Source organism: Zonotrichia albicollis, chromosome 10, assembly GCF_047830755.1.
Source record: "Zonotrichia albicollis isolate bZonAlb1 chromosome 10, bZonAlb1.hap1, whole genome shotgun sequence".
NCBI classification, from domain to species: domain Eukaryota; kingdom Metazoa; phylum Chordata; class Aves; order Passeriformes; family Passerellidae; genus Zonotrichia; species Zonotrichia albicollis.
Window position 1 is genome coordinate 39,385,880 of NC_133828.1, and position 25,207 is coordinate 39,411,086.

General features: G+C 48.5%; 1 protein-coding gene across 1 annotated transcript in view; it reads left to right on the top strand.

Moving 5' to 3' along the window:
- The first annotated feature begins 785 nt into the window (after positions 1–785).
- ACKR3 (atypical chemokine receptor 3) overlaps positions 786–25,207 on the top strand; it is a 44,540-nt gene continuing 20,118 nt past the window's right edge. Inside the window, exons 1-2 of the mRNA XM_074548924.1 lie at positions 786–802; positions 11,281–11,361. Coding sequence (XP_074405025.1) covers positions 11,341–11,361 — 21 coding nt within the window. The 5' untranslated portion in view covers positions 786–802; positions 11,281–11,340. The remainder of the gene's footprint in view (positions 803–11,280; positions 11,362–25,207) is intronic.

Consider the following 25,207-nt stretch of genomic DNA (forward strand, 5'->3'; position numbering starts at 1 on the left):
CCCTTTCCTCTACTTTCTCCCACTTTTCTTCCCCTTCCTGTATTTTTTCTCTTTCCTCCTTATTTTTTTTTAGTTTCCCCCCTCCCTGTTATTTCCTTCTCCACCCAAGGGCTTGTCCCTGTTGCATTCACATTTTCCCTCTTTCTTCTTCTTCTTTCTTTCCCTATTGAGGCAACTTTCTAGTGGTCTTCCACTCCCTTAACACTTAAAAAAACAGTTTAGAGGACAGGATTACAGCACAGATTTTGGGGGGGAAATGCATTCATCCACAGAGCCAATGAGAAAGTAAAAAAGCAAGAAGTTTGGGACAATAAGTAAAGTTTTGCCAGTGATCATATTTTTTTAACACAAATTTCTGTATGCCTGCATTCCTTTTCTTTCTTTGCCCCCCCCCCCTTTTTTTTTCTCCCATTGAAGCCCCAGTCCACATAATTAGGTGAGACTCTTGGCTATCAAGTTTTTGAAATAAAGTTTCTAGCCCTCCCTGGTTTTGGAGGAAAAGCTTGAAAACATGAATCTTGAAGACCATAATAAAAGCATCTAAGGATATTATTCTTCAAGCCATATGATGACTATGCCGACCACATCATTTCTTTAAGTGTATGGGATCAGTGGGGGGTTTTTAGGAGGACTTGTTGCATTTTCTTCGTGCTGAGGTTGGAAAATGCTGTAAAATCAGCTTGTAATTTTCAATGTTAATATCAAAGTGGTTCTTCATGCTGAAATTAACATGGGAAATTTGTCTGCTTCCTTCCAGTGCCTGATCCTCATCCACGTGCAGGTCAGGAGGGTCTCAAAAGCAGTAAGTAACTTGTATTTTATTCCTTTTTAAATAAAATATTCCAGTCTTTGCAGCCCAAATAGGAACCTTGCATTTTTATTTCCATTGGTGCTGGCATCTGTTCACCACTTCTGATGCCAAACTGTGCTTTTTTCAGCCAAAAGTTTTACCTGCAGAGTCCCAGCAGTGCTGTCTCCATCAGCGTGTGTGGCTTTAAGGACTGATCGACCTATTGCATGTGTTTGCAATAAAGAAGTAGGAAGATTTCTGAAGCAGTTGAAATGAGAGCACCAAGATGGCTTGATATGATGTGGATGTTAATTATTAATGTGAATTTATTGCCCTCTGTTAGCACCTCGGTGTCACAGTGCACAAGATTGTCATTGTATTAATGATGAAATAATATTTATTGCTCACTTTCCCCACCTGCCTTCTCCACTCTCCCCCCCCCCCTAAAAAAATTTGGAGGAAAGCAAATGTCTTCCTTTTAAAAATGGGAAATTAAGCTACAAAGAAGTGATGCACATGAGAGCGTGCAGGGAGGCTGAGGGGATTTTCATTTTCATCAGTTCATAGAGAACTTGGGAAAAAAAATGAGTTGTGTTGCTGGGAAAAGTCATGAAGAAAAATTAATTATGAAATGAGGAGAGTTGGTTTTTATTTTTTCTTCCATGGGAAAGGAGCCTGCTTTTGAGCTGAAATGGGAGCTGTGGATGACTAAGAGTAAGTAATTGGTTTAGAAATTAGACATTTGGTTAAGAAAATAGACATTTATAAAAGGAGAAAGCAGGGAGTGGGAGATGTTCTGGTTTCCAACAGGGTTCCAATTGACTCCTTGAGCTTTTCAGTAATTTGTAGTGAAAGGACACAGGTCTGCCTGGGCTGTGGTGTCCCCACAGCTCAGCCTGGAGCAAAGGAGGCTCAGGGGGCCCTTGTGGCTCTGCCTGACAGGAGGGGACAGCCAGGGGGTCAGGCTGTGCTCCAGGGAACAGGGACAGGCCTCAGGCTGGGCCAGGGCAGGCTCAGGGTGGACAGCAGCAGGAATTTCTCCATGGAAAGGGTGCTCAGGCCTTGGAAGGGGCTGCCCAGGCAGCAGTGGGGTCCCCATCCTTGGAGGTGTCCAAGGATTTCCTGGACATGGCACTCAGTGCTTGGGGTTAGGTGACGAGGTGGGGATTGGTCACAGGTTGGACTTGATGATCTTGGAGGTGTTTTCCAGCCAAAATGATTCTGTGCTCACTGCAGCTGAGGTCCAGCAGACCACTCATGGTCAGTGATCACCATGAAGCATCTCCCTCTTTCCATTCTGGAATCACACGTCTCCAATAATCCCTGCAGGCTCCAAGCAGTCTGAGATGTCGAGGTAAGACCAGAGATTAAAGGGATTTGTAGCTGTTATCCCACTCATTGTACATTTTTTGTACAGCATCACTGGCCACTTCCTTGTTCAGCTCGTGTTGCATTAAAAACTCCAAGTGTTATTTGATCTATCCAGCAGGAACAGGGGATGGGTTTTGTACAGCCTGTGCCTTTTGGCATCTCTAATTCCTCAGGCTCTTGCAAACACAGGCTTAAAAGTCCCGCTGCCTTGGAAACTAGGTGCCATCATTTCTGAAAAAAAAAATCTTTTATTACGAGCTTAAGAGGTGACTGTGAGCTTACAAAGGGCGTAAAACATAAAACTGGAGGGTCTTGTTCCTCTCAACGAGGCTCCCTGGCAAAGAGCTTAGTGCACCTGTCTGTTATTGAGGAGGGCTTAGGGAAAGCAAGCAACCTAATGGGAATTATGTTTTGTCTTTGCAACTTGTATTTCAAAGCACTTCCAGAGGTTTGGGCTGTCCCTCAGGGTGCAGGGTGGAAGGTGGAATGGGTTTTTCCTGAGTGCTGCTGGCCCAGAGAGGTGCAAAGGGAGAAGCTGTGGGTCCAGGGCTTCCTCCTCTATCCGGGGTGGGCTGAGGCTTGGGCCAGCACTTGGGAGTCCAGCACTCTGTTTGCGGTGTGACACAGGTGTGACACAGGTGTGACAGCCTGGGATGCCGTGTGCCATGTGCTCTGTGGGGCTGGGCACTCCCCAGCTGTGTGAAACTTAACAGTGCTGCATCCTGCACCTGGAATGGGGCAGCCCTGGAGGCAGGGACACACTGGGGAGTGAGAGGGCAGCAGGGATCTGGCAGTGCTGGTCTGTGGCCTGCTGGATCTGAGTCAGCAGTGCCTGGAGCCAGGAGGGACATCCCTGTCCTGGGGGATCACCCCAGCAGTGCCAGCCAGGCCAGGGAGGGCACTGTCCTCTCTGCTCTGGGCTGGGGCAGCTTTAGATAAGATCTAAAGCTGTTAGAGGGTGTTCAAAGGAGAGACAGAAGATAGGGAAGGAGCAGCTTGAGGGCACTTGGATTGTTCAGCCTGGAGGAGACAGAGGTCAGACCTCACTGGGGTCTGCAGCTTCCTCTGAAGGGGCTCTTGGACGCAGGGTGGGATTTTTGGGGTGTCCAGGGCCAGGAGTTGGACCTGATGATCCTTGTGGGTTCTCCTCATCCTGAAGGATGGCAGTTACAGCAGGACAACTGTTCCCAAATGGGGACCTGGTTACAGCTGAGTTGCACAGCAAACCTGTGAGTCTGGAAAGTAAGTAGAACCTTGTGATGGGCAAGCCTGGGGAGGTGTTGCTCAGGGCTTCACAGAATCCCAGAATGGCCTGGGTTGGAAGGAAACTCAAAGATCATCCCATCCCACCCCCTGCCAAGGGCAGGGACAACTTCCACTGTCCCAGGCTGCTCCAATGCCTGTCCACTTTGGCCTTGGGCACTTCAGGGATCCAGGGGCAGCCACAGCTTCTCTGGGCACCTGTGCCAGGGCCTGCCCACCCTCACAGGAACAATTCCTTCCCATTATCCCACCTAATCCTGCCCTCTTTCAGCTTAAAACCATTCCCCCATGCACTGGTGCTCCAGGCCCTTGTCCAAAGTCCCTTTTTAGATCTCTTGGAGCTTCTTCAGGGCTCTGAGATCTCCCTGGAACTTTCTCTTCTCCAGGTGAACACCCCCACTCACCCAGCCCACCTTTGTAGGAGGTTTGCTCCCTCCCTCTGACCATGACTTCCTTGCAGGTGGGTATTTGGTTTTCCTTTAGGCTTGGATGGAAGTGTTTAAAGGAGCTCTGGGTGGCCCTTTGCAAACCTTGGGGGCTGGGGTCACCCTTGTGGCCTCAAGTGCTGGCTTCCAGCTCATGGTGACATCCAGGAGGGGTGGCTCTGCCAGCTGGGCTGCACTGACCATTTCATTTAGCCTTGTGATTGGGTCATTTTTCCCAGTTAACACTGACTCCTGGATCTCCAGGAGGTTTGCTGCTTACTTCCAGGCTAAGTGAAGGGGATTTGTCAGCACTCAGGTCTGTTACACTTTGATATAACAGTGTGTTCATCAGGCCCGAGCGTGGTACATGGAGGAGGAGGATTGCAGCAGAATTAGAAGATATAAAGTTCAAATCTAATTTGAAGAATTTTCCCTCTATCACTTAAATGTGGGAAATGTTCCTGTGGCTACAGGGATAAAATGTCACACTTCATAAGGAGCATGCGTTTTAAATCTCAGCCAGATATTAAGTGCAGTGTGCTGCACTCCACTTCTCTCTTTGTTAAAAAGCAAAACCCCAAACCATCTCTCCTGAAAGAGTGTTGTTTGATAAAATTAAAGCTTTCCAAAGAAGCTGGTTCAAACAGTGCCAGCTCTGTATCATTATGACACGACAGGGAGTGGATTGATTTTATTCTGTCTTGACAACAGTTCGTCAGCGCTCAGCTATTTAATTATATAGGATGCTGTTCCTAAAGATGCCTACAGCATCAAGAGAGCAGTCAATACAGACTGGCAACACACACCAGATGTTTTTTGGGTGAGAAAGAAACAGAAAAAGGGACCAGACTCGGGCTTCTGGCAATTATCCAAGTAATTTGTAAGCAGACGTTTTAGGACATTGGTTGGCTTGAATGTTTGGCTTCGGCTCAGGAGTTTTTAATAAATTCACACAAACCCTCTGTCAAGCTTTAGTCACTTATAGGGGCAAAGTTCACTTCTATATCATCCTGCAACTCAAATATTGGAAATAAGTAGCATTTCTTGTGAAGATATATTCAGTATGGCATGTGGAATGACACTTCTAGACAGACCCTTTTCAGTTCTGCTAAGATATACAGAGCCTCTGACCACTTCCTCACTGTACAGGCTCACCATCAGCAATCTGAAGTGCTTTATGTGCTTTTCTCATTATTTTGATGGAAAAATGACAAAGTTTGGGTGCTAACACTGGCTTATGTGCACATTAATCTCTGAAAGCTTCAAGAAATTCTCCACAAACACTACACAGCCTCAGCTGCTGTCTGCTCCCTCTGTCCAGCTCCAGCTGCAGTGGGATTTTAGCTGACCCAAGCCTCCATGTCTCATGCTGTGGCCAACAGGAGCTTTGGTGGGACCAGCTGGGTTGGTGAGAAATCAGAATAGCAATTTGTAATTTGCTTTCCATGGCCCAAAGGGGAGGTCTCTGTTTATTCCTGTGCTGTTTGATGGTCATCCTGCTCATTAAAGAAGAACTCTGAGGTGTTATCATGAATTTACAGGGCAACAGTCTGGGCTTCAGCCATCCTAGACCGTGCACAGAGGCTGCTGGAAAGTCCTTTGTACTCCAGCTGGTGTCTCTGAGCACGACCAGGGTGCAGGAGACCACGAGTCAGGGGCAGTGCGAGCAGCTCAACCCTCGAGGTCAAGTCTGCATCAGCAAGATCCCCTTCCAGACCTGACTGAGGGGAAGCGTTTGAGCTCTGGGACTTGAAGTGTTTAAAGCCAGAAGTAAGAGTGACTCGGGGCTGCAGGAGAAGGGGATGCTGCCATCTGCTTTAGCAGTTCATTCCCCAGAAAAGGAGGAGAAATTCATCTGCTATTCGTGCACGTAGGCAGTTGTTTCATTGTGTTTTGTTTTGTTTTCCCTCCCACTCTTCAGTAAAACACCTGTTGAGTTAATCCTCTTTGACTCAGCTCAAAAGCAAGGAAGTCAAACTCCACGAGAGGCTGAGCAGCTCAGCTCTCATTTCCCCAGGTTTCTGAGGGGAGGCTCTAACTGGTGTGTTTTGAAGGCTTTCAGAAGTGAAACTATTAAAAGGAGGACATGAGGGGAGGGAATACTTAATTTTGCTGGACATAAGAATGACTTGAGTCACAAAGTGTTAGTCTGGAAGGCAGAGATGCTTTGGAGCTTCCCGAGCTGTTCTTAAGGATGGTGAGAAATATTTTAGAGGTTTCATTTTGGTGCATCTTCAATGAATTTGATTTAAAAAACTTGGTCTTGTTACTAAATTGGATGTGTCCTGCTTTGTTTAAAACTTAAAAGTCGAAAGGAAGCAGAGCAAAATGTCATGAGAAAGAACTTGCAGAAGCAGTGGTTCTGTGGGGGACCACGAGCCATCAGCAGCTGAAATTTGGTGACAACCCTTGGTTCTGCAGATGTGCTTGGTGCACTGTGCAAGGGAAGAAGTTCCTCTATGTCCTCTCTGAGCTCTGGAAGATCCTCTTGCTCTGTTGGCCCTCAGGATCCCACCTTAAGTGCTGAGGATGAGGAGTTTCCCTCATCCCTCCCCCACAATGTCTGTGAGTTTAGGCTTTAGGGACGTTATTTCCAGAACGTGGTGACTCAGTTTCCCTCCAGGGTGTCCCACAATGAGTCAGGCTTAACTGGTCACATCGATGAAGCAAACCCAGCAGGCTGTGCCCTGACCATTAATTAATTGCAGCCAGAGCTGAGGGGTTAATGAGATCCCAGAGCTGAAGGGACAATACAAGCCAGCGCCCGCCGCGTCGCACGTGCGTCACTCCTGCGTGGAAACGAGTGAGAAACCTCTCACTTCTTTTTTTCCTCCTCCTGCTTCAGCTTCTTGTGCTATAAATAAACAGCCCAGTGTGAGAAAAAAAAAAAAAAAAGAATAACAAGGGGCTGCAGCTTTTTAGGTGCCTGTGGCAGGATGTTTTCTTGCTTATCCTGTTTCTTGTAAACACGGCGATGACTTTTGTGGCCCAGATGTAGAGGCAGCTCTGCTTCATTGTTCGAACACCTGCTGGCTTTTCAAATGGACCCAGTGCAGCCCATTGATAAAAATTCAGACTCAGAAACCTGCAGCGCCAGGCTGAGCTCCTGTAGATAGCTCCAAAAAAAAAAAAATCCTTGAGGATCCAACATCCGCTCTGTTGAGGGTTTTTTTGTTTTTTTTTTCTCTATTATATTTGATTGGGAGGGGAAGGGAAGCATAAGATTATTTTTTTCCCCTGCTCTTGTTCTCACAATAGCAATAAAAACAATACTCCTTGGCTTGGAGGTGGTAAACTGTGAGAAATAACAACAATAGCTGACTTGGTGGTTGTGCAGCCAAATTTATGAATGAAACTAGTGGGGGCAGTTTAATTTCCAGGCCTGGCTCTGCTTTTGGTGTTCTGGAATGAAACAAAAAGGCCAGAGAAGGAGCAGCTCATAAGTGCTGCAGGGTTGTCACTGGGAATGAGCACAGGGAAAGGTTTGTCCTGAGTTGGTGAAGGGGTTTTCCTGTATCACAAAGTATGAAACAAGTGAATTTGCTCAGTCAAAAAGTGGCTTTGCAGAATTTTCATTATTTGACACCAGTGTGTGGTTGTGGGACACCTCTGAGGCAGCAGTTCCTGCTCTTCCCAGTTTGGCTGTGTGGGGTAAATGAAGCAGGTGGGCCCTTGCTGGGATAGCTCTGCTTTGTGAGGTGCACAGCAGAGCCACCAGGTCTGGGAAGAAGGGAGTAAAGTTTAGGAAAAAAAGAACCAAGAATACTTGGTTTTGCAGCTAAAGGTCAGTTCTTTGCCTGAGTGTTCCTTTGGATGTGAGTTGAGGGCTAAAACCTGCTTTTTGGGGGGTTTTTTTGTGTGTGGAGTGAGAGGTTAAGCTGAGGTGTTCAGGCAGGACTATTTGTGTTTCAGCAGCCTCTTCTCACCCAGATTTGCTCTCCACAGTGCTCAGAGCAGGATTTTTCCTGTGTTGAGACCTCCTGCCTCCTTCCCTGCTCCTCACGTGTCCCCCACCTGTGCCTTTGGCTGCAGGAGCACAGGGGACGTGCTGGGTTTGTTTCCTGCAGCTTTGAGCAGGGATTTGGAGCAGATGGGGCTGTGAGGATCCCTTCCAGCCTGCATGACTGTACACTCACCCTGCCAAGAGAGGCAGATGCCAACAGCAAGTCCTCACAAAGGCCTGCAATGGGTCAAAGGCTTTCTCCCCCACCTCCGACAGTGAGATGTGGGGCTCTGGAGGAAGCAGTCCAGCCCCAAAATGGTCATTCTGCCTGAGACAGGTGAGACCAGGTGGCCAGATGTTGTGCAGAGAGGAGGGCAGGGCTTGAAGGATTCCTTGCTCGGAGTGTCCCTGGGGTGTCCTAGGAGAGGGGACATGGCTCCAGCTGTGGGATGAGGCTGTGGAGGGACCTCTCTCCTCAGCAGCCCATCCCTCCTCGGTGGGGACCTGGGGAAGGAAGCACCTCAGGATGAAAATTCCTGCAAACCTCCTTCTGCATCTGCCTTTCCTTAGGGCTCCCCTAAAGCCGCGCGTGGATGTGGGCGTGCGACGGAACCTGGCTGCCACCCCATAGGCACCGTGGGCAGGAGCCAGCTCCTGCTGGATCATGGGACACAGGAGAACCTCCCAGCAGCCAGCTCCCGGGAGAAATTTGGCTCTTAAATCCAATTATATCTGCAGACTGAGCTCTTTTGTCCTCGCTGCTGCCAATGCGTGCGCAGCCTTCGCTTTTTATCCCCGTTTTTTTGGTCGCTTCAGACTTGTTAATGGCCGTGTTTCAAACCAAGAGAGCAAGGAGTTGGAAGGTGCTCCATGTCCTCAGCTCTTTGCGAGGGGAATGCCTGTTTGCTGATGTCACCTCGTGTGGCTCAATGTCAGAACTCCGCGCTGACCACGCGAAATGCTCGCATGAGTTTTTCTAGCATGCACGGGGAGGTGTCCTTGGTGACCTTTCGCGGTAATTACAGCAGTTCGGAGATGTTTGCCCCAGGCAAGCTTCTCTCTAAGGTCCTCAGCATTGTGCTCAGAGTTGTTCTGGATTTCCCCTTCCACGTTCTCCATAAAATAGCAGTGTGGCCTCTAATGTCTTACTTTTCCCCTGAAATCTTTCAGTCGCTGTTGGGAGGCAATGAAAGCTGCTGGGGATTTTCACAAACAACCCGAATATGGCTTTAAGGAAGCATTTATATTTCCTATTTATGTTTTGCTTTTAAACTGTGACTTCCAGAAATGCATTTTTTCCCAAGAAAAACCCAGACAATCAGACGAATGTTTCTTTTCAGACGTGTGAAAGATGAAGGATGAGGCGTCGAGTTTCCTTTCAAGCAATTCTGAGTGAAACCGAAGCCTTTTTGAAGTGGTTTACTGCAATTGTAGTTTGCTTTGCTTCCTGCTCCTGCTTTGGGCACACCTCCCAGCTCGTTGTGTGTGGCTACAGGCACTGGGGGAAGTTGGAAGGCCAACAAAAGGCAAGGGGGCTCTAAAATCTTATTTCTCTCTCTATTTAGAGTGCTGCCAACGAGACGTTGCATTTTATTCCTTCCTACCATCGAGGCACAATGTGTCCCCCAGCATCAGCACCAGTGGAGGCAGGGAGGGGTGGGGAAGGAATGGGAATAGATTTCATGCTGGATGAGTCTCCAGTTAGGAGTCCAGACTGTGGGCAGGGTAAAAAAAAGCTTTGTTTAGTCTGCAGTCAGTAGTTTTAGCAGGAGCCCTGGGCCCAGAGCTGGGAAGTTGCATGTCCTCTTCTCAGGCTGATGTGATTTACAGTGTTGGGATCTGACTATGGGATTGACAGAGCCAAAGCAGAGGGAAAAGTGTTCTGGAGAGCTTGTCTCAGTGCCAAAGGGTAGGAAGCAAGGGTAGAATTGCTCCTTCCCTGCAACCACATTTCTCCTCATGGCCAGATCCATCTTTCCTGCCACCCTCTGTGATATCTGGACCATTTGTCATGTTGGAATTGTGCTGGCAGAGCTGTCTGAGGGACCTTGGGATGCACTGGGTGAGGATGAAGGAGGCTCAGGATGGCTTTGACGCTGCTGCATGGTTGGGATGTCATGAGTGATGAGCGCTAAGGACACTCCTGCCCAGCTCCAGCTGCCTCCATGAGAGTGGGAAGCACCTCCTGAGCCCCTCCTGGCCCAATTCCTTTCAATAAATGGGATATTGCCAGAGTAGGACTCCATCAGCTGGGTGAAAAGCTGGGGCTTGCAGCAAGGCTGTGGCTTTGTATCACCACGGTCTTGCCAGTTCCTCCAGCAGTACAAAAAACTCCTTGCTTTTGGTGCCAACACCACTGGAGGAGCTGAGTGCCTGAGTTTTCTTGGCGCTGTTTCAGGGCAATAGCTGTTCTCCTTGCTTGATCAACATATCTGTTAATTACATTAAGGTAATCTGACCCTGGGCTCTTGCAAAAACCTCCTCCTGCTGCTGAAGGTAGTGGAAACCCTCCCTGAAGTGAGCATTGAAGCAGCACATGTGGGATCAGAGGGTGGCTGGGGGATCTGGCCACATCCAGCACTCTGGATGGTAAAGATGCCTCAGCTCTCTGATATCCTGGTGGTCTTGGACTCACACTGGCCTCACATCCCCGTGTGGCTCCACATCCAGAGGCTGGCAAAGAGCATAGAGTCCCTAAGAGGTGCAGCTTGCGTTGCTAAAAAAGCCTGGAAAAGTGGCGAGCAGCCTTTCCCTTTAACTCCTGCCTGGCCCAGGGAGGAGCAGGATTTAAGCACGTACCTAAATTTCAGCGTGTGTTTAAGTGTTGTCCTGAATGGGGAGCCTCTTGAGCTTTAGCTGAAGTGCTGTTCTGAACAGGGAAGTCACCTCTTGTTGCCTCCACCCCACCGTGTTGGTGCTCATTGCAGCTCTCTGGCTGTTCGCTACAAGGAGAAAATCACTTCATTTACTTGCAGCTCACTCAGTAACTGAGAGCAGGCAGGTTGGGAGAGTCTCACATCAGCTGGGAGCGAGACATCTGACCTTGTCTCTTGTCTGTCTTGTTTCTATGATCCTAATTCTGCTCTAAATTAATTCTTTTGTTTAGCTGCTGGGGTTTTTTTTCCCCTCCTTTTTGTTTTCGCATGAATGCTTGTCTCTATATTTAGGTCTGCCGGGGCGGGATGTTATGAATAATTGTTGATTGATATTATTAAACACTAACACGCTTGGCTGTGTTGCACTAATGATGGGGCTTTGGGGATATGCAAATCAATTAATTGCAGTAATTGCTGTAATAGCTGTTTTGGAGGAGGCTGTTGAAGAGCCCTTGGGAGAGCGGACAAAGACGGAGACATTTGGAAGTGCAGAGGAGAAAGGGTGCTCGAGTGTCATTCAAGAGGGCTCCTTCAAGTTGCCAACTTGTAAAGTTGGGTTTGTTTTGCTCTCCAAAACCCACTCACACCAAATCCTCTCTTGCTTTTTTGCAGTTACCCCAGCGTGGCTACTTCTGGACTTTTCCACTGCAGTGGAGCTGAAGAAGCTCACAGATGAGACAGAGCCCTTTCCAGGTAATCTCTTGCCTTAGAAATCTGGGAGACCTCCCTGGAAAACACCCGAGGGGGGAAAAAAAAACACTTCTAAGGCTAAACCTCTGTGTCACCTCACACTCAACAGCTTTGGTTGTCAGCTGATTCCCATTCAGGTCAAAGCTCTTTCTCCCCTTCTGTGGCAGCATCACGGGGCCTCACAGTGGGCACAAAGGGACGTGAGGTGCCTCAGGAGCCACGCTGGGAAGGCTGTGAAGGGAATGGGATTTTGGGTATTGTGAGGATAGGGAGGAAAACGTCTCTTCTGGCTTCTTCCCCGTGCTCTATGTGTTTTCCCTGCCTTTGTGTATTATTGTATATTCTTTTGTCTGGCTTTCCATATGCAACGTGCCTGGGTCTCCGTGCTCCGGGGCGGGTGCTCAATGTGGTGCACAGATGGTGCTCCCAGAAATCCCGTTATTTGCTAATGGGATTTGGTGCTAAGCGTTTCCACTCTTCTTTTCAAAAGTCTGCGTGTTTGTGTCAATATGGCCAGACCCCCATCTTGCAGAGACACCCTCTCCCATGCAGCTGAGAACACCACTTTATTTCTTTATTTGCCTGGCTTCTTAATCCCTGGGAAGGATGTCAGGACAGCTTCTGTGGGAGGCAGAGGTTGCAGGACCCAGGCAGCTCTGAGACCACCTTGCACAGTGAAGGAGGGTCAGGATAATTAGGGCTGGATGGCGCCTCTGGAGATTCTCCAGTCCAACCCCCTGGAGCAGGTGACACAGGAACGCATCCAGGTGTGTTTGGATGTCTCCAGAGAATGAGATTCCATTACTACCCTGGGCAGCTCTGCCAGATGTCACAGCCCTGCCAGGTGGCCTGGCCAGGCCGATTGGGGCACTCCAATGTGCACTTGTCACCTTGTTGGTGGCCCTGCCCTCACATTTTGTACTGAGATGTACTTACCTATTCAGCAGCTCCCCCCGGGGTCCTGCAAGATTTCAGTAATGCAGTGTTCAGCTATTATGCAGCTATTCCCAGCTATTATGCAGCAATTCCCCTCTGTGCCCTCCATTCTTCAAGCAGTGCTCGAAATCAGGATATAAATAGCAAAAGCCAGGAATATGTTGCTTTTGTTACCAGAGGCCTTTCAGAATAGGTTAGATGTGTGCCTGACAGGGATAATACAGTGCTAACTCTTCCAACGTGGCCCAGAGCTGGACTAGGTGACCCCCTGAGGTCTCTGCCAGCCCTCATTTTTCCATCCCTGCGTGACATCCCCTGCTAGTGGGTAAGTGGAGCTTTGTTTTGCGTCACGCTGGCTGGAGCGAGGTCAGGGCTGTGTGTCAGGAAGTTCCCTGTCTGTCTGCACACCCATGCATGTCTCATCCTGCACAAGGCCCTTCTCCTGGACGCTTCTCAGGCTCCTCAGCCACGGGAAGGTGAGTCAGAGCAAGGCAGAGGTTCTGGTGGAGCTGGCCAAGGGCTCCAGGTGGTTCCTCTGGAGCTGAGCTTAGCCAGAAGGATCTCATCATACCCTGGGCAGCCCAAGGCAGGAAAACTGCCAAGGACTGTTCCTGTTGTGGTACAGGGCCACTGAGATGGTCAGTTTGGGATGAGGAGCTGACCAGGCAAAGAGACCCAGCTGTGGGATATTGCTGTGTGCACATGGACCCTTAGAGCCCCGCTGTGCTTCTCTGAGCATCCAGGGCTGTGCTGTCCTCCAGAAGGGGGTCTGACACTCAGGAAACCCTCATCTGGGCCTGTGCCAGATTCCAGCTCTGGGCTGGGGAGCTGTGCTAGCAAAGTAAGACTTGTGGTCACCTCCACAGCACCTGGATCTGTCTCCAGGCTTTGTTTGGACCATCGCTGCACTTTTTGAGCATGTGGCTTGCACAGTGTCAGTCCATCTGTTAGTGATTGTGACTGCTCTGTCCAAAATGTAGGAGCTATGGGGGACTGTGGAGTGCTGCCCTCTGTGTCTCAGGACCCTCCTCAGTGGCAGAGTTTGGGAAATAACATTTTTTAGTTCTGCAAAAGATGGCAGGGAACGGCACGGACACTTCTCTTCAGCAATGCCCCGCTGTGATCTGATGTCTCTGCAGGGAAAACTGCTCTTCAGAGGTGTTGGCTTTCCGTGCCCATCAAGAAATACCTCTTTGCCTCGTGTTTTTGCAGCCTCTCAGCCTCGCTGATTTTATCACCCTTCTGATAAGGGTGATTAGATCTGATTTGTTTGAATTGCAGCTCGGCTGCTTTCAGCTCTCATAGACACAACACGGTGCTGCGCGGGGCTGGAGCAGGGAAGCAAGGAGGCAGAGCCTTTCTCCCCCCTCTGATAATAGTTAGCAGATGTGATACCATAACCAGGTCAAGGATCTGAAGTCACCCAGCAGCAGGAAAAGCGCTGTGCTGGGCTGGCACTTGAAAGCCGTGCAGGGAAGGATGTGGCAAAGGCTGAACCATCCCGTGCTCAGCAGCACCTCGGAGTGCTGCTCTGCAAGCTCTCACAAGCTGTGGGATTTTCAAGCAGCCCTGGATTGGTGGTTTGGCCCCAGGAGCTGTTCTTCACTTTTAGAATACACCATTAGTGATGTCTTGTTAAAAATCAAGGCTGCCCATGGCTCATTTATTGCTTGGAAGCTGTGAGCAGTCAGTGTGTCAGTGTGTCTTGTTTTTCTGGAGGTGTGATGCCCCATTTCCCCCCCTTTTTAGATGTTCCTGGGCTACTAGAAAGACTTTTCCCCTGAACTAGGTTTTGTGCAAAGTTGGTGCCCTGCTGTGAGCCACACCATGATGCACACAATATTAAAACCTGGCTTTCTGTGTTATCAAGAACATTTTTTCCCCTAAAGCCTAAAGTAGCTTTCTAGGGTAGTTCAAAAAATCTGGGACAGGTCAGACAGATGACTGTGCCCTTGTGGCTTTGTCCTTGGATCTAGGGGCTGAAAATCTGAAAGGAGACACACGATTCAGCTGTGGGTTTGGTGCTGGTTTGGGCTCTGGCAGCAGCCTGACTTCTGCCTGCAGGTGCATCTGTCCTGCAGGGCTTGGCCAGGAGCATCCCTGGCTCTTGCAATCTCCTCTCCCCAGTGATTGAAATCCTCATAGCAGAGCCTTGTGGGATTGCTCTTTAAAAAAAGGCTGTGCCTTACCTTTGGCTGGTTTCAGTGAGAGCAACATGCTTTAAAAGCCATTCCTGGGCTCCAAACAGCCCTTGGAAAAAAAGCTTCCCAGGTTTCTGGCCCAAGGGGTGGTCATCGGGTAGTAAATGGTCACTCCTAGCATGAGGGCAGAGAGCTGCAGGAGTTTTAAGGAGACAATTGGGTGTGCTTACAGCATGCCAACAAAGAACAAAATATCTGGGAACACTGGGTTGAGGCTTGAGGAGTCGCTTTTGGGAAAAGGTGAGTGAGTTGCATCTTTAAAGGCTCCCATGGGGAGAATGTGGCAGCTGCAGTGGGAAGTGGTTATGTGATCTACTGGTGGTCTCGTGGCAAAAGTCCTGTGTTGCAGACATCTTTTATGGAAAATCCTTTCCTTAGGATTTTCCTCCTGAGAAGCTGAGAGGCCTCAGGAACAAAATGTAAACAATGGTTGTTTGCTGCTGTGGAATGCAACAGGTGCATCTGGGATTGGCCCATGTTGGATGTTTGTAATTAATGGCCAATCACAGTCAGCTGGCTCAGACAGAGAATCTGAGCCACAAACCTTTGTTATCATTCCTTCCTATACTAAGCCAGCCTTCTGATGAAATTCTTTCTTCTATTCTTTTAGTATAGTTTTAATGTAATATATATCATAAAATAATAAATCAAACCTTCTGATACATGGAGTCAGATCCTCGTCTCTTCCCTCAACCTGTGAACACGGTCACAGTCCTGTCCTTTTCTCTTTCTCTGCTTTTTCTCCTTTTCCCTGCTCCCCTCACCTCCAGCAAGGTGTCCTCTAGGTCAGGTTTAGGCTGAGAGAAGGGAAGTTCATGTATTCAACCTAATGAGTGGTTTCAGTGCCTGCAGCATGAATGCAGAGCAGGGGGTGGGACACAAGTGTGCACAGGTGTGTCTGGAGAGACTAGAAATAAACCCCATATATTGCACTCTAGTGTGCTTCTCTCTGAGGCTGCTGGCATATTTGCTAGCCCCACAGGTGGCAAACCCATCCAGGTGATGTTTGCCCATGGTGAGAGCCCCTGTGACCTCTCCTGCCACTGCTCTTTGCTGCCCAACGGCCACGGGAAGAAAATGAAAACTGCAACGCTTGCAGCGCGCCCGCTCTCTCCCACCTCCCTCCCCGCTGCATCTCCTTCCCCAGCTGCTCTGACCAGGTCGCTCCCCAGCTTTGATTCTCTCCTCCTGCTGAAAGGCCTCCCGTGGCTGCATTGTCTGCAGAGCTCTGGTGGAGGCTGCAGAGCTGTACTTCCACCTCAGCAGAGAGCAGGCTCTCATTAGCAGCCCTCGGCGAGGCTGAGCGTCACTGCTGCCTTCAAAGGCACCGAGATGGAGCTCTGCTGAAGGCACCAGCAGGATCAAAACATCAGCTGGGGAGAGCACAAGGGAGGCAGGAATTGCTGCACCAGGCTGGAGCTGCCAGGAGGACACACCAGGTGTGGGTGGTGATGGCACCGATAAAAGTGCAGCAGGCCCAGCTCTTGGGAGGGTTTCCATGCTGCTGCCAGCACTGACTGCTGGCTATCCTCAGGGTCCCCACACCAGTGGCAGCTGCACCATCTGCAGCTGGTTTTTTCTTTATTTTTTAATCTGTTTTTTATATTTTTTTCCGCTGACATTCACCTTGGTAAGCTACAAAGAGGTAAAAACAGACCCTCAGCTGCCATCCAGAGAAACCACACTGAGGCTCAGGAGACAAAGCCCTCGTCCCCCTCCCGACCTCCTCCTCTCTGAGCACCTCTCCAGGCCCTCTGTCTCCTCCCCCAGAGCTGCACCTTGGTGGATGAGCTCCAGATGGTTGGGTGGAACCTTGCCAAGCACGGGGGGCTATCAGCAGTGCTGGGGATGACTGCAGGCTTCCTGCTGGGAAGTACGTGGAGATCTGTTGGCTTCTTACTTCAGGCCCCTAAAAATGCACTCTCCCAACTACTTTTGGCTTTCCCTTTAACCTAATGAGTTCTTCTCCCTTTTCCAAAAAGTCTGAGGCCAGTCAGTCCTGAAGTCTCCACAGCACCTCTTTGTCTGATTCCCCTTGTCTGGAAGCGTATCCGAGGAGTGCGGTGGGGTGGACGTAGGTTGGACTTGGGCCATCCTTTGGCTCCTGCCACGAGTGCATAAACTTTTATCTTTTCAGTGTTGCCATTAAGGAGAGTTGAAAAAAATAAAAAAGAAAAGGAAAGGAAACTAAACCACAAACAACTGCATTAAAATAATAATCAGAGCCTCATGAAAGCGCACGAAACCCCAGCAAACCCTCTGTGCTTTGAAACTTGAATCTTATCTCCCCCTGTCAAGGTTAATTGTTGCTGGGTTCAAACCATGGACAAGCTTTCATTAAGGCTGGAGATGGGAGCCATGGCTGGGCTGGGTGTGTTGGAGCAGAGTTGAATTTGGTCCAGTCTGCTAAGGAGGGAGTCACATCTGCAGCTACACAATTTCATTAGAGTCGTTGGATTTAAGTCTGATCTTTAATGTTCCTGGACTGTCTTCTCCCAGGGTTATAACCTGTGGAGCTCTTTTGAAGGTGGTCACTTAATTTCTTTCCATATAACTTTATTTCTTTCCATATCACATTGAAGACTGGAGTGCTGCAGTGTGATCAGATCTGGAGAGCTCGGGAAGAGCTGATAAACGTTCCTCTATATAAAGACCTTTCTAGTTTATGTGGTGGGGAGCAAATAGTCTGTCCTGGGAAGCAAATCCTCTTAGTTTCTCACTTAATCAACCTACCAAGAGCCAGACACTGCTGGTTTTCTCTTTGTTTTGCTATTGCAGCCCAACCTGAGTGTTCAGGATCCCAGCTCTTCTGGCTGTGATGGCTCCTCCTCCTCATGTTCTTCTAAAGGGATGCTTGAAGGAAATGGGCTTCTAAGAGCATTAACAGTGAGAAAAATTCATCACAGCTTTAAAAATACACTAATGAAAAAGGCATAATGAGCGTTGGAAACAGTTTTATACCTCGAACTAGAAAATATAAAGATACATCAATATAAAGACAGTCCCCTTACCCCCCCCCCCCCCCCCCCCAGAGTGGCTAGATGAGTTGGGAGATTGGGGAGTTGGCTAGATGAATTTGGGAGACAGTTTTTCACATGTTTGGAATAGGGTTCTGCTTGGGTAAATTAAAGAAATTGTTCAAGGCCTCAATTTGGTCAACCTTGAAAGGGTTGTCCATCTCTGCTCTGTTTCCTGGGATGCTCAAGCAAAAACGAGGCTGAGGAGATATTGGACGAAAAGAAAATGAACTTATTTTCTCACTTGTAGCCATTTTTATGAAGTGGGTTAAAGAGTTGCTTGTGCCAGTGCTGGAACCTTTCCTGGTGTTTGTGTTAGAACCAGCAATAGGAAAAACAAGCTTGTTTTGGAAATAATAGTGGTATGTTTTTGTTGTTGGGATTTTGTTTTTTTTTTTTCAATTTTCATTACTTTTGTCAGAACGTTGCAATTTCTAATACGAAGTAAAATCCATTCATTCCTCTCCAAGCTCCTTTCTCCCAGCTGCACAGTAACTTTGTCAAGCATCTCCTAAAATGGTGGTGAGTTTGTGGGGCTGAGCCTTGGGAGCTTTCTGGGTTCTCCTGGTGTAAATCAGGGCAGCTCTGGGATGTGCAGCCATTGCCTTGAAGGAGCTGTGCCCCAAAAAGAGCCCAAGGAGCAGCAGGACTGGCTTTGCAGGGTTGCTGCTGGGCTGTTGTGACACAAGGAGCCCTCAGACACGGCTAACGGGATGTGGCCAGCCGTGACTTGACATGATTGCTTAGCATTCCATCCCCACCTTTCCCCCAGCCCGCTCCTTTCCTGTGGCTTGTTTTCATTTCCTTGCTAATTCAAGCATGTCTGATGTTAGCAGGAGGAATTCTTGTGTGGTGCAGAGGTCAGGGAGAGCTGACTGGGACTGGGTGTTACAGGTGACGTTCATGTGTAGAGGTGGGGGAGCAGGACAACAGAAAGGTCACGGAGATGGGAGCAGGGAATTGCTGTTGTGCTCGGTGGGGAAGCCTGGGAAGGGGAATGCAGTGGTGGAAATGAGGTTTAAACACTTGTGAATGGGTTCAGTCCGTGGGGATTTGTGTTGTTTTCTGCTGGTGGAGACACAGGAGTGCCTGCTCCCTCTCTGTGGTCACTGTGTGCCCTCACATGCCATCCTTGATCACTGTGTGCCATCCTTGGTCACTGTGTGCCATCCTTGGTCACCACAGATAGTGCTGGTGATAAGTAGGTGTCCCTGGCTGGCATGTGGGAAGGAGGGTCTGCTTTCCTTGGGAATGCTTTCCCCGGGAATGCTTTCCCCAAAAACTGCTGCAGCCCTTCCGAGAGGCTCAGCCCGCTCCCTGTTGCTGTGGCTGACAGAAACCAGACCCCTCACTTTGGTGTGGACTCTGTCCACCAGCAACCAGCTGGTGCTGGTATTTGATATCAGCTGGGAAAATCATCAGGAAGCTTTGGTTGTTGTTTCCCCCTTTTTTTAAGATTTCCATCACCTTCTCAGCCTTGCTCCCCGCTCTCTGCTTGGTCTGTGTGGCTCCATGTGCCCCCAGCAGGGACCCACGCAGTGCCAAGCTGCAGGGACATCCCTGATGTGTCTCACTTTGGGTAGCCTGAACTTGGCAGCATTTCTATCAAACTGGAGAAAAAGCTCTTTTTTTTCCCCAGTCAAATGCATTTCCATGAAAGTGGGTACATGTACGATTTATTAAAAGCGATCCTTAGAAAGCTACAAGCTGTAGCTTTTAAATTTCTTCTGTGTTTATTTTTATTAAAAAAAAAATTCCCATGTTTTCTTCATTAATGGATGGTATTTACTTTAAGTACGCCAGAAATCTGATGTTGAGCTTCAAACTAAGTAAATCTCCATTTATTAAAAGGCTAAGTGCCTCCATTTCCAGATTTTTTCACGGTACATTTAGGCTGCATGTTGGGGACTCAAGGCTGAGCAGCCTGAGCTCTGATCCAGCAGGAAGGGATCTAAGGGTGGGTTTGATTTTGGGGCTGCATTAAAGGCTGGTGCCATGCAGGGGTGTGAAAAGCCTTTCATGTGGCCACAGGAGGACTCTTCAGAGGCCAGACTGCGTGGAGGAAACCTGGGAGCAAGGCAAAGACAGGGATCCAGCCTGTTAGAGGCACCAGATAAGGTTTCATTCCTGGGGGCTTGTTCCTGTGCTCTAAAGCAAACAAAGCCTCGCATTTGACTTTGCTCATTTGGTTCTGCCTTTTCTGGAAATGTGTTGCTTTATCAAGAAGTGCTGGAAGCCTCTGAAAGCTTGGTTTGCAAGAGGACACTTGAGCAATTTTTGAGAGATTTCTGTGTCAAATCCAGTCAGGCCCTTTTAGCACCAGTGTCTCCAGTTTATTCCCAGTCTGATAGGTACATTTGGAAGGAGAGGTGGCATTCACACCAGTTGTGCTTCCTAAGCTTTGTACCCAGCTCTGTGTGCCTTCCAGGCACCATCATTAGCAGATAATTGTCCCCTTCTGCAATCAGCTGAAGCCTTTGGACTCGCCTTTGATTTTGTCCAGTGTCAAATGTGTACTGAAAGGTTTTCCCTCCTCTCCAGAGGTGCTTAATTCCAAAGGATCTCAGGATGAGATAGGTTAATAGCAGCAGTGAAAATCTGTGCCCTTAGCACCTGGAGCTGAATTAAGGTGGGTGCCCCATTTTTAGAAGAGAGGAAAGCAATTTCTCCCCACTGGCACAGGCTCTGTCAGGCCCTTTTGCAGTATTCTAATGCTGGTATTATATTAACAGAACTGGAAATAAGGAAGCCAAGAGTTAGTCCAGCAAGGGTGAAACCACCCCAACCAAAAGCTCCAGAAGGAGCTGACATCTCCCTGCCCCTCCCAGTGTTCAAAATGTCCACAAGACTCCTGTGTGCTGGGAAAAATATGTTAGGGAATAAGCAGATGCCACAGGTGATGGTCCTGAGGAGCTCTGCCCTCACCTTTCCTCCCTGCAGCCATCTTCCCCTCCTGGAAACATGAGGCCTGTTCCTAAATAAATCACATTAAATTCCACACCTCCTTCCCAGGCAAAGCCACCCCGGAGTGATGGGCATTAGCATAAGCAAAGCTAATTCCCTAACTTATCTCCAGCGTGCCGTATAATTGATTTCATCAAATAAAATCTGCCTAATAAAGCTCTGGAAGTGAAGGCAAAGCTACAACTTAATTGTAGTTCAGCCAAGAATCAATTCCTCATCTTCCAGCTTGTTTTCTGACAATTCCTGAGTGTTGGTGAGGGCCAGGAAAAAAATGGACGTTTGACAAATATTTCTATCTCCTGGATCACAGACATTTTATATCCAGACTGAAAATGAAAGGAAATTTTGCAGGTTGGATCAGCCACAGTAAGGAAATATCTCTGTCAAAATGTCCAGCAATAAAGAGCTTTATTTCTCCATAAAGCTAAATATGAATTTTATCTGTAAATTTGCATTTTAGTTCATCCTGTTGCTTCCCCTGAACACAGAGTTAAGGAAAAAAGGGATCAAGACTAACTTGTTTTATGATGTCTTCATTTCAGAGACACAATAAAAATGTGAAGCACAATAAGAAGTTACAGGCTTAGTCCTTGTTTGCAGAGTGATGTTTAGGAAATATTTTGGATAAAACATCTGCAGCGAAATCCTGCAGTCATGCACACTGAAAGATATTCAGCTTTTATTTGTTTTCAGTGTGGAATTAAGTGTCATATCCAGGAGGAAAAAAAAAAAGGAAGGATTGGACCACATTTATCCAATTTATTTTTGGGAATGCCTGGGTAGCTGGAGAGTGATGGATGGTCTGGGTGAGCAGGTGCTGCACAGGCATAAATTGCCTGTGAAAATAAATGTTGTAGGAGTCCAGCCCAGCCAAAATGCAAGATGTAGGGGTTTTTCTCAAGATGGAACTGCTTCTTTTTTGGGAATAGCTTGGATCTCTCCAGTGGGAATGTCAGCTGCAACTTTTGAATGCTTTAGTTCTTCACCTTGTCTCAATTTGTTGCTGCTTTCCAAGACCAGAGAAAATGCAGGAGACGTTTTGGCCACGTAAGAAGCCTTAAGCTCTTCAGAGGAAGATGCTAAGGGAAGTGGTGAAGTGACAACTCCTGTCTCCTCTCCTTAATCCTGTCAGCCTTGGGATTTCAACGTGGGCTGCTGAGACGGGAGCATCACCTCCATTTGGAGCTCCAGTCCAGGTGGGCTGAACGTGCCAGATGCAGCAGCCTGGCTTCAGCAGGGGTTAGTTAAAGCAATCATAACATGGCAGGCTTTTAATTCTGGGGATGCCCCACGTGTGTCTTCAAGCTGAGAGGCTGCAGAGATCAGGGAAGGTCGGGAATGGGTGGAGGAGGAAAAAGGAGTTGTGCTGTCCAGAGCCTTCCACACAGAGCTGGCCTTCACCAGAGACACCTCTCCTTGCTTTCTCTGTTTGCACAGCTGGGTTTGAAGCACGCTCTTGCAGCACACGTATTCAGAACAAATATTATCCCTGTCCATCCTCCCCTGGTATTCCTTGTGTGCAGCAGCTTGCAGCCCGTGCCTCGAATCCTGCAAGATGCTGCAGCCACCCTGAGAAGCATGGCCTTGAAACACAGCCTGGTGCCAGGCCAGGCCCCAGGATACTGGAATGGGGGCTGGAAGGTGCCTTCAGGCAGGCTGAGGATCCTGAGAGAGGTTTCAGTCTGCAGGGAGGAGCACGAGGTGTGACAGGGCTGCCTTTGTGCAGCTCATTACGCTCCCATCGCCGATTTCTGAACAGAGTCCTGGCGCTGAGACAGACCAGGTTTGCTTTTACTAAAAACAGAGGGGTGGGTTCTTTATTTTTCTTGTACCAAAGTATGTAACTTTAGATGGCCATCTCTGTGCCTGGTCACCTCTGAGATTTTTAAAATTTTTTTTCCACTGACATTCACCTTGATAAGCTACAAAGAGGTAAAAAACTACAGTGGCTTGCTGTGTCTTGACTAGTGTCTCGCTTTGATAGAAATCCTCAGGGTAAAAAAAACACCTTGTGCAGCGAAAGCAAAGGCTGAAGTGGCTTTCATGAAGCAGGCTTAGTTCCCCTGGAGGACTGACAGGCCCATTTTTGAGGCCTAATTGCACGAAGTCTCCTGTGATAATTTCTTAGACAGCGATGAAAAGCAGCTGGAGCCAGCCCCTGGCATTGAGGGGTACGAGCCCAGCGGGTCGGAGCCGTGTCTTGATAGGGCAACAAAGAGATCCAAAGCCTTGGACAACAGCGATCCTGTCGGATGTGCTTAGAGCCTTTCTTCATCCATTGCTGACACAGATCCCCAGGGGTGATCAATATGAAAATGCCTCCCTGGACGGTGTGTTTCCTGTGCAATTTGGGGCGATGTTGTGAAGATAAAGGAGGGCTTTTGTAGCAAGTGATGGTGGGTTTGGAGCGGAGGTCAGTGTTTGTAAGAGTCCTCCGTCTGACACGGGGCTGATGACATCAGCCTGGCCACACAGGGTGATGGCAAGCACCCATCAGCAGCACCTGCCTTTGTGTGGAGGGACCACAAACCAGGCTCCCTGCAGCAGGAACCTGAAGGTTTTGTGTTCCTGGCTCCCCCTTTTCAGGATTTCCATATTTCAGGATCAGGCGAGGCTGTGCTTGCTCCCTGTGTGTTATTCCCTCCTTGCTTTCCCGGTGATCCACTGCCCCAGCCCCGGGCTCAGCTCACTGCAGTGTGTGGGGTATTGATTTCTGTCCCACAGAACGATAGCCTTCAAAGGATGGCTGGGCATAATGAGCTGGGCAGCTGCCAATAGCTCCGTGTCACCAGCAGCTCGTGACTCTCTGTGTGTCAAAGCTTTGCTGCCCCTCAGTACTTCAGATGGCTTTGTGTCTGTCAGAGCAGGCACAATGTCTCAGCTTCTTGGGGTGCGCCTACATCTTCTGAACCCTTTTTGAAGCTATTTCTGCATTTGATTTGGCAGCCTAAAGCCCACAGAAGGGAAGAACATAGGTTTGGAGGCACGCAACCCCTGCGTTTAACTTGGACATCACAGCCCCCTCATAAACCCTAAGGAACAAGCAGTTTTGAAAGCCCTCTGCAGTATTGATTTATCACTTTCTGCAGCATCAGCATCGCTTTGAAGAACAAGGGGCTTTGTAATGTAGTTGTACATTTTTCCTAAAAGTATCTTAAGTGCCTTATAGGAGTGCAGGATTGCTCAAGATGCTTCATTATTTATTCCTTCTCACATTTTTCAGCTGTGCAATAAGATATTGGTGAATATCCAAGAATGAGGGTCCTTAGAGATGGCATTGACATGTACCAGGCTCACATGAAAACCCTCACATCCTCTGCAGGAAGGAGAAAAAGAAGGTAGGAATGAGCCTCAGAATTTCCTGAACCTATGTGGCGGGTTTGAAACACCTGAAAAGGTTTTAAACGTGGTAATTTTGCTTCTTGAATCCTGTTCACTCTCAGCAGTGTTGTTTCTGTTTAAGTACTTGGTAGGCTGGATGTTGAGCTGGTAGCGTGAGGTCCTTTAGGATTTTGGAATCCTTTAGGATTCCAAAAGCAGCTGTCCCAAAGTGTGAAGTTCCCCTTGTAACTCAGAGAAGACCTCAATGACCAAATGTATGCAAGGGATTACAAGCCCCACTTGCCTCTTGCTGGTGAGAGCAGGCTTATGTCATCCCAGATACTTTTTGAGAGTAAATAAATGGCTTTGTTTTCCATTATTTGAGAGAAGCCCAACAGGAAATTTGCTCTGTTGACTTCAACGACCTTGAAGACACTCATATCCATTTAATCTGGCTCGTTCAAGTTCTGTGTGGATTTGTTATGGGGATGTAAATGCTGGTTGAAATCTTACAAAGATGTTTTCCTTGAGTGGGAAGGCCAAGAGACGGCAGTTCAGTGAGTAAACAGAGAGGAATATTTATTTCTGGCTCCATGTTGGGATTTCTAGCTCACTGCTCCTCCAGGCTGAATGCCAGCAAATCCTTGAAGGTAAGGCAGGGCACGGGGGTCCTTTGACAAAACAAGCCTTGAGGGGTTGAGATACCATCAGCATAGCCCTGTCTGCTTAAATTAGCTGAGGCAGAGCTAACAGTGGTTGTGTGACTCAGGGTATGAAGTAAACACCAGTCACTGCTGAATGTTGATCTCTGGAGCACAGGAATTGTTCATGGCGTGTTGACCTGCCCTGAACTCCTGGGCAGGCCCAGGAGTTACTGATGGTTACAGCCCAAACACAGTGAGCAGCACCTTTTGCTCTGTGCAAACACACTGTGAGACCAATGCTGAGTGCCAGGGACTGCCCTAAATCCATCTTTGGTTTGCTCTGACTTCCCAGCATGGCCAAGGCACCTGGAGCTGTTCTGGGGGGACTGATCGTGAGCACCAGATGTTTACCCTACCATGGCTGGCCATCCCTGCTACCCAAACACCTGTCTGTGCTAACAAGTACTTCATGCCAAGTCCTGAAGGATGAGCCAAAATGTCTTGATAGCCTGGGAAAGCCCCGAGAGCGTGTGTAATGTCTGTTTTGCAAGAGCAATCACCATGTGTGGGCCTCTTGCTCAACAGGGGCTGCTCGGTGAAGGTCCTGCAGAATGGTTGGGAGTGCCTTTTGCCCTCTCCTTCATCCATCTGGCCATTCATAGCTTGGTGGGGGATCCAGAGGATTGAGAGGGACTGGCAGAGGTGGCAGCTGGCCTGGTGGCAATGCTGCTGCGCCCTGGTTGCCTGTAATAACCCATGAATTTCC